The sequence below is a fragment of the Pan paniscus genome, chromosome 10 (genome assembly GCF_029289425.2).
Source record: "Pan paniscus chromosome 10, NHGRI_mPanPan1-v2.0_pri, whole genome shotgun sequence".
Lineage (NCBI taxonomy): Eukaryota > Metazoa > Chordata > Mammalia > Primates > Hominidae > Pan > Pan paniscus.
Genome location: NC_073259.2, coordinates 126,124,769 through 126,143,007, shown reverse-complemented (window position 1 = coordinate 126,143,007; position 18,239 = coordinate 126,124,769). Strand labels below are relative to the sequence as shown.

The following is an 18,239-nucleotide window of genomic DNA, read 5'->3' as shown; positions in this document are numbered from 1 at the left end:
GCTGTGCAAGAAACATGGCACCAGCATCTGCTTGGCTTCTGGTGAGAGCGTCAGGCTGCTTCTGCTCATGACAGAAGGTAAAGGGGAGCCAGCTTATGCAGAGTTCCATAGTGAGAGAGGAAGCAAGAGAGAGAAGGGAGGTGCCAAACTCTTTTTAACAACCAGCAGTGGCTGGGCGTGGTAGCTCACACCTGTAATCTCAGCACTTTGGGAGGCTGAGGCAGGTGGATCACTTGAGGTCAGGAGTCTGAGACCAGCCTGGCCAACATGATGAAACCCCATCTCTACTAAAAATACAAAAATTAGTTGGGCGTGGTGGCGCATGCCTGTAGTCCCAGCTACTTGGGAGGCTGAGGCAGGAGAACTGCGTGAACCCAGGAGGCGGAACTTCCAGTGAGCCGAGATCGCACCACTGCACTCCAGCCTGGGCGATGGAGCGAGACTCCATCTCAAAAAAAGAAAATAATGACAAAAATTGTAATTACTTTTGCAGTAAGCTAATAGAATGAGATTTCACTTACCCAAACACCTTCCATTAGGCCTTACCTCCAACACTGAGGATCAAATTTAAACATGAGATTTGGAGGGGACAAACATTCAAACTATAGCTTCTAGTTATGTAACAAATTACTCTCAAACATAGTGGCTTAAAACAAGAATAACCATTTATTATCTGACGATTTCTGTGGGTCAGGAATTCAGAGAGGGCACAGTGGGCATTGGGGATGGTTTGTCTTGGCTCTGTATGTCTGGGGTGTCAGCCGGAAGAATTGAAGGTTGCGGGGCTGAAATCATCTGAAAGATCTACTTTTGAAGTCCTCACTCCCATGCCTGGCAACTATTTCTTCTCCATGTGGGATTCTCCATAAGGCTGCTTGAGTGTCCTTCCAACATGGCAGATGGCTTCCCTCAGAGCAAATGATCCAAGATGGAGTGAGTCAAGCTGATGCTATCCTTTCTATGACCTAGCCTCAGGAGTTACATGGGATCCCTTCTGCCACACTCTGTGTCTTAGAAATAAGTCCAGCCCACATTGAAGAGGGCTGGGAAGAATTAGGCACCACTTTTTGAAGGGAAGAGTGTCAGAGAATGTCTGTACATATTAAAACCACAAACATTCCTCTTTCACAGAGCTTATATCCTGGGTGGCATGGGGGTAGAAGGAAGACAGAAAGTACAAAAACAAGTAAGATAGGTCCAGATATGATAATGATTATGAGGATAATAAAATGGTATATATAAAAGGGAGGCCTTTATAAGAAGAGGGGCACTTTTCCTAGGGTGGCAGGGAGGTCTCCGTGAGATGGTAATAATCTATCCTTAGAATGAGAAGGAGCTGACTAGGTAAAGATCCGTGGGCTGAGTGTTCCTGGCAGAGGCAACAGCAAATGCAGAGGCCCTGAGGTGGAAACAAACTTGGTATTTGAGGACCCGAGAGAAGACCAGTGTGGCCGGGGCATCGTGTGTAAAGTACTGATAAAGCTGGATGGAGGTTGGGGGTTCAGTTGTGTCCCCCCAATAGATACGTTCAAGTCCAAACCCTAATACCTGTGGATATGACTTTATTCAGAAAGAGTCTTTGCAGATGGAATCAAGTTAAGATAAGGTCATAGTGGATTAGAGTAGGCTGTAATCCAATGACTGGTGTCTTTCTTTGTAAGAAGGGAGAAGGCCGGGCGTGGTGGCTCACGCCTGTAATCCCAGCACTTTGGGAGTCAGAGGCAGGAGGATAGCTTGAGGCTAGGAATTCGAGACCAGCCTGGGCAACACAGACCTTGTTTCTACAAACAATAAAAAATAAATAAAGTAGCTGGGCATGGTGGTATGCACCTATAATCCCAGCTACTGGGGAGGCTGATGTGAGAGTATTGCTTGCACCTAGGAGGTTGAGGCTGCAGTGAGCGGTCACTCCAGGCCTGGGTGTCAGAGTGAAACTCTGTCTCAAAACAAAAAAAAGGGAAAGGTAAGAGAGATCAGAAGCGCCAGGATCAGTCAGATGTGGTAGCTCATTGACTGTAATCCCAGCACTTTGGGAGGCCAAGGACGGGCATATTGCTTGGGCCCAGGAGTTTGAGACCAGCCTGGGCAACACAGCGAAACACCATGATATGGTTTGGCTCTGTGTCCCCACCCAAATCTCATGTTGAATTGTAACTCCAAATATTGGCAGAGGGACCTGGTGGGAGGTAATTGGATCATGGGAATGGATTTCACACAAACACTAACACTAACGATAGGTGATGAGCCAAAAAAAAAAAAAAGGGACCGTGCATAATTTTCATGATATCCATCACACAGATAAACAAAAATGTCCTCACATTCAAAGCCATCCTGGGCCGAATTTAGCCCGCAGCTGCAGGTTGGATAAGCTTGCTCTGGAGCGTCCAAAAGGAACCAGCTCTGCCAACATCTTGATGTTAACCTTGTAAGATAGACTCCTGGCCTCCACAACTGTTAAGAGAATAAATGTGCTTTAAGCCACTAAGTTTGTCACAATCTATTACATCAGCAATTGGAAACAAATACAGCTGCCCTCTTGTCCCCTTGAAATCCTTGTCAGATATGTGTCCATTTTTATACGATCAGTACAGTTTTTATGTGTAGAAGTGTATAGCATAGAAGGAAGGCTTATGGATACAGTAGCCAGTTTATCCTGGTTTGCGCAGAACTCTCCTGGTTTTAGGACTGAAAACTCCTCATTCTGGGAATACTCCACGTCCTGGGCAGACTGGGACAGTTGATCACTCTGAATCCGAGCTGCATTGCCTATTTAGTTCTGTAGCATTCAGCAAATTACTTAACTTTCTCTGTGCCTCAGTTTCCTTATCTGCAAAATGGGCATAATAACAGGGTTGCTGTGAGAGTGAATTGGGTTAATACGTGTAACAGTGCCTTGCCCACAGTAAATGCTTAGTAATCTTAGGCTTATTATGATGTAAGACGAGGTGTGGTGCAGAAATTTCTGGAGTTGGCCAGGCGCGGTGGCTCATGCCTGTAATCCCAGCACTTTGGGAGGCCAAGGTAGACGGATCATTTGAGGTCAGGAGTTCAAGACCAGCCTGACCAACATGGTGAAACCCTGTTTCTACTAAAAGTACAAAAATTAGCCAGGCATGGTGGCGGGCACCTGTAATCCCAGCTACTTGGGAGGCTGAAGCATGAGAATCACTTGAACCTGGGAGGCAGAGGTTGCAGTGAGCCAAGATCACGGCACTGCACTCCAGCCTGGGTGACAGAGCGAGACCTTGTCTCAAAAACAAAAAAAGAAAAAAAGAAATTTCTGGAGTTGCTTCATTAGGAAGGAAATGTAGTGTTCCTGCCTTATCCATGAGGGATATGTTCCTAGATCCCCAGTGGATGCCTGAAACCATGGGTAGCACTGAACCCTATATATATATATATATATATATATATATATATATATATATACACACACACACATATATATACACACACACATATATATACACACACATATATACATATATATACACATATATATACATATACACATATATACACACATATACATATATACATATATATACACTATGCTTTTTCTTATACATAAATACTTATGATAAGGTTAATTTATACATTAGGCACAATAAGAGATTAACAATAGTAACTAATAAAAAATAGACAATATAACAATATACTGTCATAAAAGGTATGCGAATGTGATCTTTCTCTCAAAATATCTACTCAGCCTTCTTGTGATGAAGAAAGGCTCATGCAGATGGTGTGAGATTTTGTCACACGACTCAGAACAATGTGCAGTTTAAAACTTAGGAAATTGTGAATATACTTAAAAGTACTGCAAGAAAAGAAAAAATAAAAAATTTATGAATTGGCCGGGCACAGTGGCTCACGCCTGTAATCCTAGCACTTTGGGAGGCTGAGGCAAGTGGATCACCTGAGGTCAGGAGTTTGAGACTAGCCTGGCCAATATGGTGAAACCCCGTCTCTACTAAAAATACAAAAATTAGGTGGGCGTGGTGGCTCATGCCTGTAATCCCAGCTACTTGGGAGGCTGAGGCAGGAAAATCTCTTGAATTCAGGAGGCGGAGATTGCAGTGAGCTGAGATTGCATCACTGCACTCCAGCCTGGGCGACAAAGTGAGACTCCATCTCAAAAAAAAAAAAAATTGTTCATTTCTGAAATTTTCCATTTAATATTTTTGGACTGTAGTCAACCATGGTAACTGAAACCTCAGAAAGTGAAATCACAGATAAAGGGGACTGGGGCCGGATGCGGTGGCTCACGCCTGTAATCCCAGCACTTTGGGAGACTGAGATGGGCAAATCACCTGAGGTTGGGAGTTTGAGACCAGCCTGGGCAACATGGTGAAACCCTGTCTCTACTAAAAATACAAAAATTAGCCAGGTGTGGTGGCGCATGCCTGTAATCCCAGCTCGGGAGGCTGAGGCAGGAGAATTGCTTGAACCTGGGAGGGAGGCAGAGGTTGCAGTGAGCTGAGATCGCACCACTGCACTCCAGCCTGGGCAACAGAGCAAAACCTCCATCTCAAAAAAACAAACAAACAAACAAACAAAAAAAACTACTGCAGTTTTCCTGCAGGTCTCAGGCCATGACTTGAATCTCTTTAAACATTTGTCTTTGTTTACCTTCTGATCACCAGGGGGTCCCTCCCTTCTCTCTGAGCCCATGAAGACTTGCTTCATTGGGGGCAATGTGACGCTTACATGCCAGGTGTCTGGGGCCTACCCCCCTGCCAAGATCCTGTGGCTGAGGAACCTTACCCAGCCCGAGGTGGTCATCCAGCCCAGCAGCCGCCATCTCATTACCCAGGATGGCCAGAACTCCACCCTCACCATCCACAACTGCTCCCAGGACCTGGATGAGGGCTACTACGTCTGCCGAGCTGACAGCCCTGTAGGGGTGAGGGAGGTGGAAATCTGGCTGAGTGTGAAAGGTGAGTGGTGGAACTGGGCCTGAAGGAGGAGGGTTCAGAGCTTCAGAGCACCCAGCATCAGCATGAGGACAGCCTGGTGCCTCCCTACACGTGGGTCACTGCCAACTGGGAGAAGGCATATCTGCTTGCTTATGACTTGACAAGGTGGCTGGAAGAAATTATCCAACCCTAAACTCACTAATATTTCCATAGGTAGCAAAAATTACATAATATCTATACACACCAACGAACAGATATCTAGTGTATGTCAGTTGTAAAGCATAACAGCAAAATGAACACCTAAGAAACTATCATCCCACTGAGGATACAGAATAGTACCAACATGCATTAGGTTACTTGTATGTCTCAGGGCCAGATTTGGAAACAACGATAGGGCTGGGCACAGTGGCTCACGCCTGTAATCCCAGCACTTTGGGAGGCCGAGGCGGGTGGATCACTTGAGGCCAGGAGTTCGAGACCAGCCTGGCTAGTATGGTGAAACCCCGTCTTTACTAAAAATACAGAATTACTTGGGAGGCTGAGATGGGCAGATCACCTGAGGTTGGGTGTTCGAGACCATTAGCTGAGCATGGTGGCAGGCGCCTGTAATCCCAGCTACTCGGAAGGCTGAGGCAGAATTGCTTGAATCTGGGAGGCGAAGGTTGCAGTGAGCCGAGATCACGCCACTGCACTTCAGCTTGGGTGACAGAGCGAGAATCCACTTCAAAAAGAAGAAAATAGCAATAGAACTTTAAAAACAGGATGCCTGCTTAAATTTGAGTTTAGAAAAATAAATACTTTTTTTAAGTATAAGTGTGTCCCAAATATTTCATGGGACATACTTACACTAAAAAACTATTCATTGTTTATCTGAAATCCAAATTTCACTGGGCATACTGAATTTTACCTGGGAACCCTCCCTGTAGGCCTAGTCTCATCTTGGGCCTCTCTTGAAAGGTAACCATGGTCCTGAATTTTAAGTTTTACTATATATGTCTATACTTATTTCTTTTTATTTTATTTTTTTATACAGATGAGGTTGCACTGTGTTGACCAGGTTGGTCTTGAACTCCTGGCCTCAAGTGAGCCTCCCATCTCAGCCTCCCAAAGTGTTGAGATTGCAAGCATGAGCCACCACACCTGGCCTCTTTCTTCCCTTCCCTTCTCCCTTTCCCTTCTCCCTTTCCTACCTTCCTTCTTTTCTTTCCCTCCCCTCCCCTCCTCTTTCTTTCTTTTTTTTTTTTTGAGACGGAGTCTTGCTCTGTCACCCAGGCTGGAGTGCAGTGGTGCGATCTTGGCTCACTGCAAGCTCCGCCTCCTGGGTTCATGCCATTCTCCTGCCTCAGCCTCCCAAGTAGCTGGGACTGCAGGCGCCCGCCACTGCGCCCAGCTAATTTTTTGTATTTTTAGTAGAGATGGGGTTTCACTGTGTTAGCCAGGATGGTCTCGACCACCTGACCTCGTGATCTGCCTGCCTCGGCCTCCCAAAGTGCTGGGATTACAGGCGTGAGCCACCGCGCCCGGCCCTCTTTCTTTCTTTGAGATGGAATTTCGCTCTTGTTGCCCAGGCTGGAGTGCAATGGCGCGATCTTGGCTCACCGCAACGCCCACCTCCCGGGTTCAAGTGATTCTCCTGCCTCAGCCTCCCAAGTAGCTGGGATTACAGACGTGCACCGCCACACCTGGCTAATTTTGTATTTTTAGTAGAGACGGGGTTTTAACATGTTGGTCAGGCTGGTCTCGATCTCCCGACTTCAGGTGATCCGCCCTCCTCAGCCTCCCAAAGTGCTGGGATTACAGGCATGCGCCACTGCGCCCGGGCTCTAGTACCAATTCTTAAATAGTGCTTCCTTTGCTCAAGACCCTGTCATATATCAATTATATTTACGTGTGGACCCGTTCCTGGACTCTCTGTTCTGTTCCGTTGATCACTCTGTTTATCATGGCATTGATAACTCTCACACTCTTACTTACCGTGGCCTTAGAAATAGTCTCAATGTTTGGTAGACAGAGAGATTTTAACTTTCCATTGTTTGTTCACATTCCCTGCTCCATCTGATCCCCACAAACTCTCTGAGGTTGGGTGATAAAATATTTATCTGGCATTACAGACAGGTCATAAGCCTTACCCAGGGTCAGGAATCAAGACAAGAACTGGATCCACGCAGAGAAAGGGAGGTGTTGTTCTAATTGCACTCACATCTGATGGAAGAATCACTGGTGTGATTTGTCTTTACAGAACCTTTAAATATCGGGGGGATTGTGGGAACCATTGTGAGCCTCCTTCTGCTGGGACTGGCCATTATCTCAGGGCTTCTGTTGTATTATAGCCCTGTGTTCTGCTGGAAAGGTAAGGGCTCCCCGGGTCCTTTAGCTTCTTGTCCAGACTTTTGAAAAGGTGCGGGATGGGGAAGGATGGCCCCTGTCATGCTCCCACCTGAAGTTCTGTTCTCTGGGCTTCTTTGCTGGGTCAAGATATACAGTAATAAGTCACCTAAGTACCATCCCGGGACACCCTATCACCTGTCATATTGAGTCAGTTTTCTTATTTGTTCCTCTAGTAAATGTTTGCCTGATTAAGAATCTGTCAGGTTGAAGTGGATGTTACTGGATATTAATGATTTTTCCTTTCTCTCTTCAGTAGGAAACACTTTCAGGTGAGTGTTCCCTAGAATCAAACCAAACACCCATTCCCGCATCTGTCTTCACTTCTGTTTTGTTCCCTTCCTTTCATAAGAACAATAATAGCAACTACCATTGAGGACCTACGATGTGCTAGACACTGGCCTAGGGATTTCATCAGGTATTCTTATAAACCCTTTCATCATCTCCTCAGGGTGGTGGTGACATCTCCATTTTCCAGATAAGGGGATGGAGGCTCAGTGAAGTAATTTCTGCAAGCTCATTCCAGAAGAAAGCAGCAGTGCCTTCCTTCAGGTCCAGGTCTAATCAATTCCAAAGTCTGTGTTCTTTTACAGCGCCAAACCTCAGGGCTGGACACATTGCAGGTCTGTCATTGAGACAGAAAGACAATGTGTACATTTTGAGCCAGTCATTCATGCATTTGTTTTATTTAATTTTCTAAAAAGAGCTAAAAGAAAGAATCAGTCATAGTCTTAAGTTTTTTTTTCTTTTTTTCTTTTTTTTTTGAGACAGAATCTCTCTCTTGCTCAGGCTGGAGTGCAGTGGTGCAATCTCAGCTCACTGCAATCCCTACCTCCCAGGTTGAGGCCATTCTCCTGCCTCAGCCTTCCGAGTAGCTGGGATTACAGGTGCGCACCATCACGCCTGGCTAATTTTTGTATTTTTAGTAGAGACACGGTTTCACCATGTTGCCCAGGCTAGTCTCGAACTCCTGGCCTCAAGTGATCTGCCCGCCTCGGCCTCCCAAAGTGCCGGGATTATAGGCATGAGCCACTGCACCCAGCCAGTTTTACAGTGTTTTGGAAGACTACTATGAGCATGCCCAGAACCCCCTCCCAAAAGGAAACCCCAGTAGGGGCGAAGGAACCGAATGGAACTTGTGTATTTCATTTCCTAAGGAGATTCCGGGTGGGAGCGGAGTACTCTTCTCTATGATCCTATGGAAAAACAGTTCTTTACCTATTCAAAATGACAGGATATTATTGACCTGGGACCATCTTTCCTAGCAAAACATTACCTTTACTGCCCTGTATTGGAGGGCCATTCTCAGTAAGTCTGTCATTCCCTGGGCTTATTTCTCACTGGAGGCATCAGTGTGGTATAGTAGGAAAAGGCATTGAGACCACTGGACCTGGGTTCAAATGACAGCTGTGCCATTCCCAAGCCCTGTACCCATAGAAAATCCCTGACCCTTTCTGAGCCCTAGTCTCCTGATTTGTTTCACCAGGGGGTTTGTGAAGATTAAATGACAATGTAACACAGCTCCTTGGGCAGGTGACTGACCTGTGGCATTCATTCTTCTTCCTTAAGAAATGCATAGTCCAGGCCGGGTGCAGTGGCTCACGCCTGTAATCCCAGCCCTTTGGGAGGCCGAGGCGGGTGGATCACCTGAGGTCGGGAGTTCGAGACCAGCCTGACCAACATGGAGAAACCCCATCTCTACTAAAAATACAAAAAATTAGCCACTTGTGGTGGCGCATGCCTGTAATCCCAGCTGCTTGGGAGGTTGAAGCAGGAGAATTGCTTGAACCTGGGAGGCGGAGGTTGTGGTGAGCCGCGATTGTGCCATTGCACTCCAGCCTGGGCAACAAGAACGAAACTCTGTCTCAAAAAAAAAAAAAAAAAAAAAAAGAAGAAGAAATGCACAGTCCAGGCCTGGCACAACAGTGGCTCATGCCTATAATCTCAGCACTCTGGGAGGCTGAGGTGGTTGGATCACCTGAGGCCAGGCATTCGAGACCAGCCTGGCCAACATGTTGAAACCATGTCTCTACTAAAAATACAAAAATTAGCCAGATGTGGTGGCGCATGCCTGTAGTCCCAGCTACTTGGGTGGCTGAGGCAGAAGAATTGCTTGCACCCAGGAGGTGGAGGTTGCAGTGAGCCAAGATTGTGCCACTGCACTCTAGCCTGGGCAACAGCGCAAGACTCCATCCCGAAAAAGAAAAAAAAAAAAGAAATGTATAGTCTGAAATGCAAAGTCTGGCTGGGTAGGCAAGCTAGTGAGCTGGTGATAAATAAACTATAGCATGGACTCTAAATGCAATCATTAATTTAGGTCTTTAGCAGGAGGGAGAGGACTTTACCTGGGTCTTCCAAAATGAGGAAGGGGAGAGATTTTGGTAAGTAGAGCAGAATGAGGGCATTTCAGAAAAGGAAAAACATTTGTCTACCTGCTGTAAGGGGACAGGAAATGGTAGATGCCTGGGACAATATGGTCACCTGCCCAAGGAGCAGGGGAGTAATAAACCCAGCACGAGATACCATCATCTGAAGCAATTTGTGGCAGCATCTCTGCAGTTACCACACCATCACCTCATTACTTCACCAAGCTGTAATTTTCCATATTACTAATGGGGTTGCAAAGAATCTAGTGTTTCCTATTCAGTGAGGGCTGAAGTTGGGAAAAATAAGAAATCTTCTTGATTATTTTTCCCCTTTGGAAATTAGGGGACAAAACATGGATGATGTCATGGTTTTGGTGGATTCAGAGGAGGAGGAGGAGGAGGAAGATGCTGCAGTAGGGGAACAGGAGGGAGCACATGAGAGAGAGGAGTTGCCAAAAGAAATACCTAAGCAGGACCACATTCACAGAGTGACTGCCTTGGTGAATGGGAACATAGAACAGATGGGAAATGGATTCCAGGATCTACAAGGTAAGCTCTTTTTCCTTAAACAAACAAACAAACAGAAAACAAACAAAAAAAGGCGCGTTGGCTCACGCCTATAATCCCAGCACTTTGGGAGGCCAAGGTGGGAAGATCACTTAAGCCCAGAAGTTCAAGACTAGCCTGGGCAACATGGTGAGACTCTGTCTCTACGAAAAAAAAAAAAAGAAAAGAAAAATTAGCCGGTCATGGTGGTGTGCACCTGTGTTCCCAGCTACTTGGGAGGCTGAGGATCACTTGACTGTAGGAAGTCCAGGTTGCAGTGAGCTATGATCACACCACTGCACTCCAGTCTGGGCAGCAGTAGGAAACCTGCCTCAAAAAAAAAAAAAAAAAAAAAAAAAAGCCCACAAACCTCTGAACTGCTGCAGTGAGCTTCCCAGCAGGAAATCTCTAAGGGGTGAGTTTAGTTTTTTTAAAAGGCTGGGGAAGATAGCTAAACTTTAGTCTAGAACCTGAGACTACTATCAACTACCAACATGAAAATCAAATTGACAAACACTTAATCAAGGTCCTGGTCTAGGGTAGGCACAATATTGGCATTGTGGGAGAACAGAAAATAGAGACTGGTAGTGTCTGCATGCAGGGAGCTTTACAAGACCAGTTCAGGCCAGGTGCGGTGGCTCACGCCTATAATCCCAGCATTTTGGGAGGCTGAGGCAGGTGGATCATTTGAGGTCAGGAGTTTGAGACTAGCCTGGCCAACATGGTGAGACCCCCATCTCTACTAAAAATACAAAAATCAGCTGGGTGTGGTAGGTGCCTGTAATCCCAGCTACTTGGGAGACCAAGGCAGGAGAATCACTTGAACCCGGGAGACGGAGGCTGCAGTGAGCCGAGATCGTGCCACTGCACTTCAGCCTGGGTGACAGAGTAAGACTCTGTCTCAAAAAAAAAAAAAAAAAAAAAAAAAGGCCAGTTTAGGGGAACAAACGAAAACCTGCAGGGGAAATGGAAACAGGAGCAAGATTGAACCAACACATTGAGAGAGCAGTAGAGGAGCTGTTGCAGGAAGATATTTGATTAATTGCCTGATGGACAACACATTTAAAAATTATAGGCACGGTTGCTCATGCCTGTAATCCCAGCACTTTGGGAGGCCAAAGTAGGTGGATCGCTGGAGCTCAGGAGTTCGAGACTAGCCTTGGGAACATGGCAAAACGTGTCTCTACTAAGAATACAAAAAATTAGCTGAGTAGGTGGCATGTACCTGTAGCCCCAGCTACTTGGGAGGCTGAGGTGGGAGAATCACCTGAGCCTGGGAAGTTGAGGCTGCAGTGAGATGAGATCGTGCCACTGCAGCAAAATTTATAGGACCTCAGAGAAAGATAAGAGCCCGGAGAGGTGTGCTGGTCAGGGGAAGCTTTATGGAAGAGATGGACATGAAGCAAGGCGTTAAGACAGCTGAGTTGGAATAAGCAGAAAGGAGAGAGGGCGTTTCAGGTGAGGGGAGGGGCGTGAGCTGAGGACATGAAGGGTGGCTGGTATCAAGCATGCCTAGAGGTTCTGAATGTAGAAAACAGGTGAAAAGGGGAAAACACACGCTGCCCTACCTTCTCCGTGAGATCCCTTTCTGTGGCTCACCAGGAAAGGACTAGAAATCACTGAGATGATTGATGACTGACGGTGGAAATAGAACCACACTCTGATTACAAAGCATTGGGTTTCTTTCCCCCCTGTGCAGATGACAGCAGTGAGGAGCAAAGTGACATTGTTCAAGAAGAAGACAGGCCAGTCTGAAGAAGAGGATGGTCCGTGGTTGTCTTGCTCCGAAAGCTTGGAAAGCTACATTGAAGACGAGCTCTTCATTCAGCTTTGACTCCACCTGCACCCCTGGCGGGGGCTTGCACTAACAACGTTTGGGTCTCAGCAAAAAACAAAACCAAGCACACACATCTTTCCTTCCATGTATTGAAAAACATTGGTTTGATTTGCTCTCAGTTTTCCCAATGATGTTTAAAAGCTTTGAGAAGGAAAGCTGCTTTGGTGTCTGAGGTGCCACTTCTGCTGTGAATCCTGGCTTTATCCAGGTTGATCTACTGTGATAGATGCTGATTTAGAGGGAACAGAGGTCAGGGAAGCACTGGGTCTTGGTGCCTTTTGCCACTTTTTTTTTTTTTTTTTTTTTTTTGAGACGGAGTCTCCCTCTATTGCCTAGGCTGGAGTGCAATGGCACGATCTTGGCTCACCACAACTTCTGCCTCCCAGGTTCAAGCGATTCTCCTGCCTCAGCCACGGCACCTTGCAAATATCAGCTCCTTGGAACAGGTGAAGTTCCAGGTACCAATGCCAATCAGAGGAAGGCAGTTTGGTTCAGGCTTTGGAGTTAGAAACACCTGAAGTTGAATCTGGGCTCTGTTGCTTCCTTCTTTCATGGGCTAGAGCACGACTCTTTACCTCTCTCTTGGCCTCAATTTCCTCACCTGTAAAATAGATGAGGAAATTGCTCACTTATTGTTGTCTCGTTCTGAAAGCTTGGAAAGCTACATCGAAGATGAGCTCTTCATTCAGCTTTGATTTGACCTGTACCCCTGGTGGGGGATTGCACTGGCAACATTTGGGTCTCAGCAAAAAAACCAAGCACACACATCTTTCCTTCCATTTATTGAAAAACATCTTTGTAAGATCCATTCATTGGAAAACATAATCCATTTATTGAAAAATATCTTTGTAAGATCACCTGCTAAATATGAAAATCTGACTTGAATTTGTACTCTTTAAAGTTGTGTATCTGCTCTAGTGGGCAGGACCTAGGGCTTAAAGGGGAACTTCCTTTCTCCAATTCTAAGAACTGGGACTCTAAAATGAGAAGCTGGTTGTCTGAAGTAACCCTGCAGGTGTGGTTGGGGAAGGTCTGTTTTCTTGGATGAAGGAACTAAATTAAGCATATCAGAGCACTGTCTTAACCAGTTTTATTTCCCTGGAGATAGAATTCTTTTAAAAAGAGTTAGGGAGCTGGTAATAGGAAGTGCCTTTCATTATAACTACATTTTGCAGAGCTTCATATTTATATACAAGCCTCCTAGGTGATACACTGTTAGCTTGCAGACTTTCCTATGCTTCATTTCTCCTGTTGCTTTCAAAGAAGGCAGGAGACACGTTTAATAACAGAGTATCTGGTGATAAGAATTGCTTGGGCAAGCAAACCAGCTCATCTGGACTGTTTCTTAGTCTTGGAAGTGGGAAGAGGAAAACTTGTTTCCTTCCTGCTTCTTAAGGATATTCTGAGGGTACACTGATCAATAACACTAAATTTGGAATGAAAATACCATGTGATGAGTTTAGCCTGCTGATGCTTCCAGTAGATCCTTGCATAGTTTCAAGATTTAAGTTTTCCGATTTCATATAAATTTCTTAAAGTTGAGGACCTTATAAGGGTGCAATGGATGTTTGCTAAATACAAAAAACTGACTTGAATTTGCACTCTTTAATGTTGCGTATCTGCTCTAGTGGGCAGGACCTAGGGCTTAAAGGGGAACTTCCTTTCTCCAATTCTAGGAACTGGAACTCTAAAATGAGAAGCTGGTTGTCTGAAGTAACCCTGCAGGTGTGGTTGGGGAAGGTCTGTTTTCTTGGATGAAGGGATTAAACTGAGCAAATCACTAGAAGTATGCCCTGTCCCCTGCTCAGAACACTGGGGAGCTCAAGAGTGGGCTGCAATGTGCACCCCTCAGGAATAGCTGTGAATTGCAGGTCTACTGGCTTTTTGCTTTTTGTCTTTTGCTGCAAGGTACCCCATGTACTTAACCATTCTCAACGTGTAAATCAGTGTCATTTTAGAATGAGATACTCAGCTTGCTTCTAAAGTCACTGAATTACTGAGTGAGTCTCTCCTTTAGAGTCTTCGGCAACCAAATTCCAGAATTGAAGAGTCTACTACTCAGAGGCAACAAGATTAAAAAAAGAAAACACAAAAACTGTTGAGGTGAAAAAAAAAAAAACCCCTAGCTAGGAACACAGAGAATGTTTTGTAGGATCACTGGGATATTTTCCACAACTTCCTCTTCTCTAGCACACACATCTGTTGATAGGAAATATTTGAGGGTTTTTCCACTACCAAATGGGAGCTTCATGGTCCTGGTGTCAAACACTATAAACCTTTGACCAGCTGAGCTGTGACTGCTGTCACATATCTGAGTCCTGTGTGCACAGTAATATCCTGGGTCAGGTAAAATCCAGGTCTTCAAGTTTTAAGGATTTTTTGAAGAATTCGGGCTTCTTTAAGACGATCCACGCCCAAATCCACAAGCTTGTTGACAGTGGATTACAGTTTGTCTGGCAAAGTCCAAGTTGTTACACTGTGCTTTAAAAAAAATCTTATCTGCATGTATTGTTAACTTAGAGACCATGAGATCTATTTATCAGGACCAGGAAGATACACACTTCAGGTCCATTGCAACTGACTTTTTTCTTGTTTTTCTCAAACCCTGGTGGACCCTGGGAAGGGGGCCTCCACAATTCTGTGGCTTTGATATTAGCCCCAATTCTCACAAGCACATACAAGCCCCATAATTGCCGCAGGAAACACAAGATGGAAAACTGCAATAACCCATGCACTGAGACTTAGAAAATCATCCTTACTAGGTAAAATGTATTATGATGCAATAAGTGCCAACTGATATTTCTCACGTTGGGACTGGCCAGGAACTGCTGCAAAGAAAAATAAGCAGCTCCTTCTCCATTATTTACATTTTAAGATGTGGTGGGGGGAGGTTGGGAGAAATTAGTTCTGAGGTTATCATATGCCTTTTTTAAAAGATAATGGAATAAAGCTATTTTTAAGTAAGTGCTTTTGTGATCTTGATTGAGACCTGGTTAGTAAATTGAAAGACTTGGAAACACGAACTTGCCAAAAAAAATTTTTTTTACTAGCTTTTTAAAAATTGGTAACAATATTCTTCTCACCTCAGCCCCGCCTTTTTTTTTTTCCTCCAGACGGAGCCTCCATCACCCAGGCTGGTGTGCAATGGCAAGATCTCAGCTCACTGCAACCTCCACCTCCTGGGTTCAAGTGATTCTCCTGCCTCAGTCTCCCGAGTAGCCGGGTTTACAGGTGCCCGCCACCACACCCAGCTAATTTTTGTATTTTTAGTAGAGATTGGGTTTGGCCATATCGGCCAGGCTGGTCTCGAACTCCTGACCTCAGGTGATCTGCCCGCCTTGGTCTCCCAAAGTGCTGGGATTACAGGCATGAGCCATCGCGCCCTGCGACCTTACCCTTTTATTCTTTTCCATGACGTGTACATAAAAACGAGGCCTGTAAGACTCCAGGAATCGAAGGAATTTGGGAGACAAAAAATGGAGACTCAGAAAATTAGAGAAGAGAAAAATGGGAGGGGGGAGGCTGGACAATAAAACGGGGGGTCCTCAGGAGGCAGGAAATTAGCGATTAAATGGGAGCAGAGGTGGAGGAGGCCGACACTGGTGCCAGAGATAAAAGTGGAGTCCCAGAAAAAGGGGTGCGCTGGGCCGCTTTTAAAATTGGGAAACATAAAAAATACCCAGTGGAAAATGAAGAGAGAGAACGGGGCATGCTAAAGTTAACATGGGCGGCGAGAAAGGGACAGGTAGCCAGCGGAAAAGGGGGAGACTGAGAAACCGGCAGGTTCAAAAAAAAGAAAAAAAAACCGGCCAAGCGGGGTGAACAGGAGTGTAACCCAGGAGGCCAAACGGGACACAGGAAGGACGGGACACAGGAAGGACGTACCCAGGGCTCATAAAACAGGGGCCTGGGTAAAAAAAACCCGAAACATTAAAACGGAGAGACCATGGTGAAAAAGAACACGGGAACCTCAGTTACCGTAGAAAACATAGGTTGCGTTAGAAAGCAAAGAAATTTAAAATGGAACCACTGCGATCCGGAGCTCTGGGACCAGTGACCGGCAAATGGAGAGGGCACTTGGAGGGAAGCGAAGAAAGGCGGGGAGAAAAGAATGAGAGGCGGGAGAGTGACTTGAATGAAGGTGACACCAAAAACCGCGGGAAGAGCTTGGGCCCAAAGCAGGAAAGGGAAGCGCTCGAGTTGGGGGTAAGGGGAGGCATTTTGGGGACAATGAGCTGAGCTCAGTAAGAAATCCCCAAGCCACTGATACTACTGGGGACCGGACAACTAAGAAATGGGGTCTTTCAGGCATGAAAAGCCTCCATGATGACTCCTGCCCTGGCCCTGGAATGTTAAAAAGGGGGCGTCTGACCCAAGCGAGCCATTTCTTGAGGCTATGCAGGTAGACAGGGAGAGCAGGTTTCTCAGGGGGACGGGGACAGGCGAGGCTGTCGCAGTAGGTAGTTAAGGGGACAGTCTTCTTCCGAATCCCACCCCCACTCCGGTTTTCACCCTGCCCTCCTCTCCCCACCGCCCCGTTTTCTCCTCACTTCCCTCTCCCATTACCGGAGCCATTGAGTAGCCCCCCTTGTTTTACCCTAGCCTTGACCCTCGCCGCACCCCCCAATTCTTACGTCCTCCCCAGCACCTGGTTATTACACCTTCCTTCCACCCCCTCCCCATTTTCCCCTAAGCCCAGCTCTCCCCCAGGTTTCTTCTCGGCCAGTGTTCCCTCCACCCTATTTCTCCCGCCCCCATTTTTACCCGTTTCCCCCCTCATCGGCCTTCGCATGGCTCCATTTTCACCTGCCCCTCCCCTCGGCTTCGCTTCAGCCCCTTTGGTTCCCCTTACCCCCACAGCCCTCAGTCCCCCCTCTCTCCGTTCTCCCCGGATCGCCGCTTCCCCTGCTTGGTTTTTCCCTCAGCCCGGCTCTACCACTCTCCAACACCCCCTTTTCCCCTGAGCCCGGCTTCCCCTACTCCGGTTTCTATCGCTCCCCTTTTCCCGGTTTCCTTCAGCTCTGTTCACCTCCCTCCCTTCCCCGTTTTTATCCGGCGCTGGTTCCCCTCAGGACCCCGCACAACCCCTGGGTTTTATCCCGTTCGCGCCCCACCCTGTTTCCGCTCAGCTCCCCCCACCCCTGCCCCATTTTCATCTGGTTCGCGCGTCTTCCCCGCCCCCGTTTCCCCTCAGCAACCCCTCAGCTTTTATCCCGTCAGCGTACCGCCCCCCCGATTTTCCATCTTTTCCCTCAGCTGCCCCCCACCGTTTTTATCCCGTCCGCACCCCCCCTCCGTTTCCCCTGCGCCCCGCCCCCGCGCGTCTCCGCCCGCGCCCACCGCCATGTGACGGGAAGCAGCTGATGGCCTCTCCGGGCGGCGGCGGCGGCCTGGCCGGGGCGGGCGGCGCGGGGGCGGCATGAGGGCCCGCGGCCCGGGGGGCTGAGGCGCCCGCCGCCTGCCGCGGGGGCCGCTCGCGTCCTCCATGGAGGCCGGAGGTGAGTGGGGCCGGGCGCGCCCGTTCCCGCCCGGCGGGGCCCTGGCCCGTTCTCCCGGGGGAGGGGGGAGGCGACCCCGGGGCGGGCTGGGCGGGGTGGGGCGGGGGCTGGACGCGGCGGGGGCGTCCGGCCTGGGAGGTCCGCGCGGGGCCGGCGGGGGTGCGCGCCCGGCGACCAGCTTTGTTTCACTTTCGTTGTCAGTGGCCGCCACCCTGACTCCCGCCGGCGACAGGATCGGGAAGATCGGGCTTCTGCGGGAGGAGATCCCCCGACCGGGACAGAGGGGGCTCCCGGGTGGGACTCGGGGCGGGGGGCACCAAGCCCTAAAACGGAGATCCCCAAGGGGGTGGGTGCCGCTGGGTACCCAGGTGCCAGGGGACGCACTTGCATGTCTGGATGGGAGTCACCTCTGTCCCTCACAAGCTGTGTGATCGTGACAGTGGACAAGCCACTGAACCACCGCCACCCACGTCTCAGTTTTGATCTGCAAAATGGGATAATTCTAGTACCTTCCTCGGAGGGTGGTTGGGACCCGGTAAAAATGGGGTCTGGGGTCTGGGTTCCCTATTGAAACAATCTATTCCCAGCCTCTCCCACTGGAGATTAATTCGGTGGAGGTGGGGCGGGACTGGAGACGCTGATCCCTGGTGACATGTATGATCAGGCAAATTTAGGATACACTGATGGGTGG

At 47.7% G+C, this 18,239-nt stretch overlaps 2 protein-coding genes across 4 annotated transcripts in view; both read left to right on the top strand.

Moving 5' to 3' along the window:
• Positions 1-15,014, top strand: part of VSIG10 (V-set and immunoglobulin domain containing 10) — a 40,265-nt gene extending 25,251 nt beyond the window's left edge. For 2 of the 3 annotated variants that reach the window (XM_003832410.7, XM_055096238.2), the window contains 5 exons: positions 4,644-4,937; positions 7,156-7,266; positions 7,558-7,573; positions 10,011-10,216; positions 11,913-15,014. In XM_003832410.7, the coding sequence (XP_003832458.2) occupies positions 4,644-4,937; positions 7,156-7,266; positions 7,558-7,573; positions 10,011-10,216; positions 11,913-11,968 (683 nt within the window). In that variant the 3' untranslated portion in view covers positions 11,969-15,014. The remainder of the gene's footprint in view (positions 1-4,643; positions 4,938-7,155; positions 7,267-7,557; positions 7,574-10,010; positions 10,217-11,912) is intronic. The other variant, XM_055096237.2, reaches the window with a different exon arrangement.
• Positions 15,015-17,429: 2,415 nt separating this feature from the next.
• WSB2 (WD repeat and SOCS box containing 2) overlaps positions 17,430-18,239 on the top strand; it is a 28,249-nt gene continuing 27,439 nt past the window's right edge. The window contains exon 1 of the mRNA XM_034934612.4: positions 17,430-17,548. Coding sequence (XP_034790503.1) covers positions 17,536-17,548 — 13 coding nt within the window. The 5' untranslated portion in view covers positions 17,430-17,535. The remainder of the gene's footprint in view (positions 17,549-18,239) is intronic.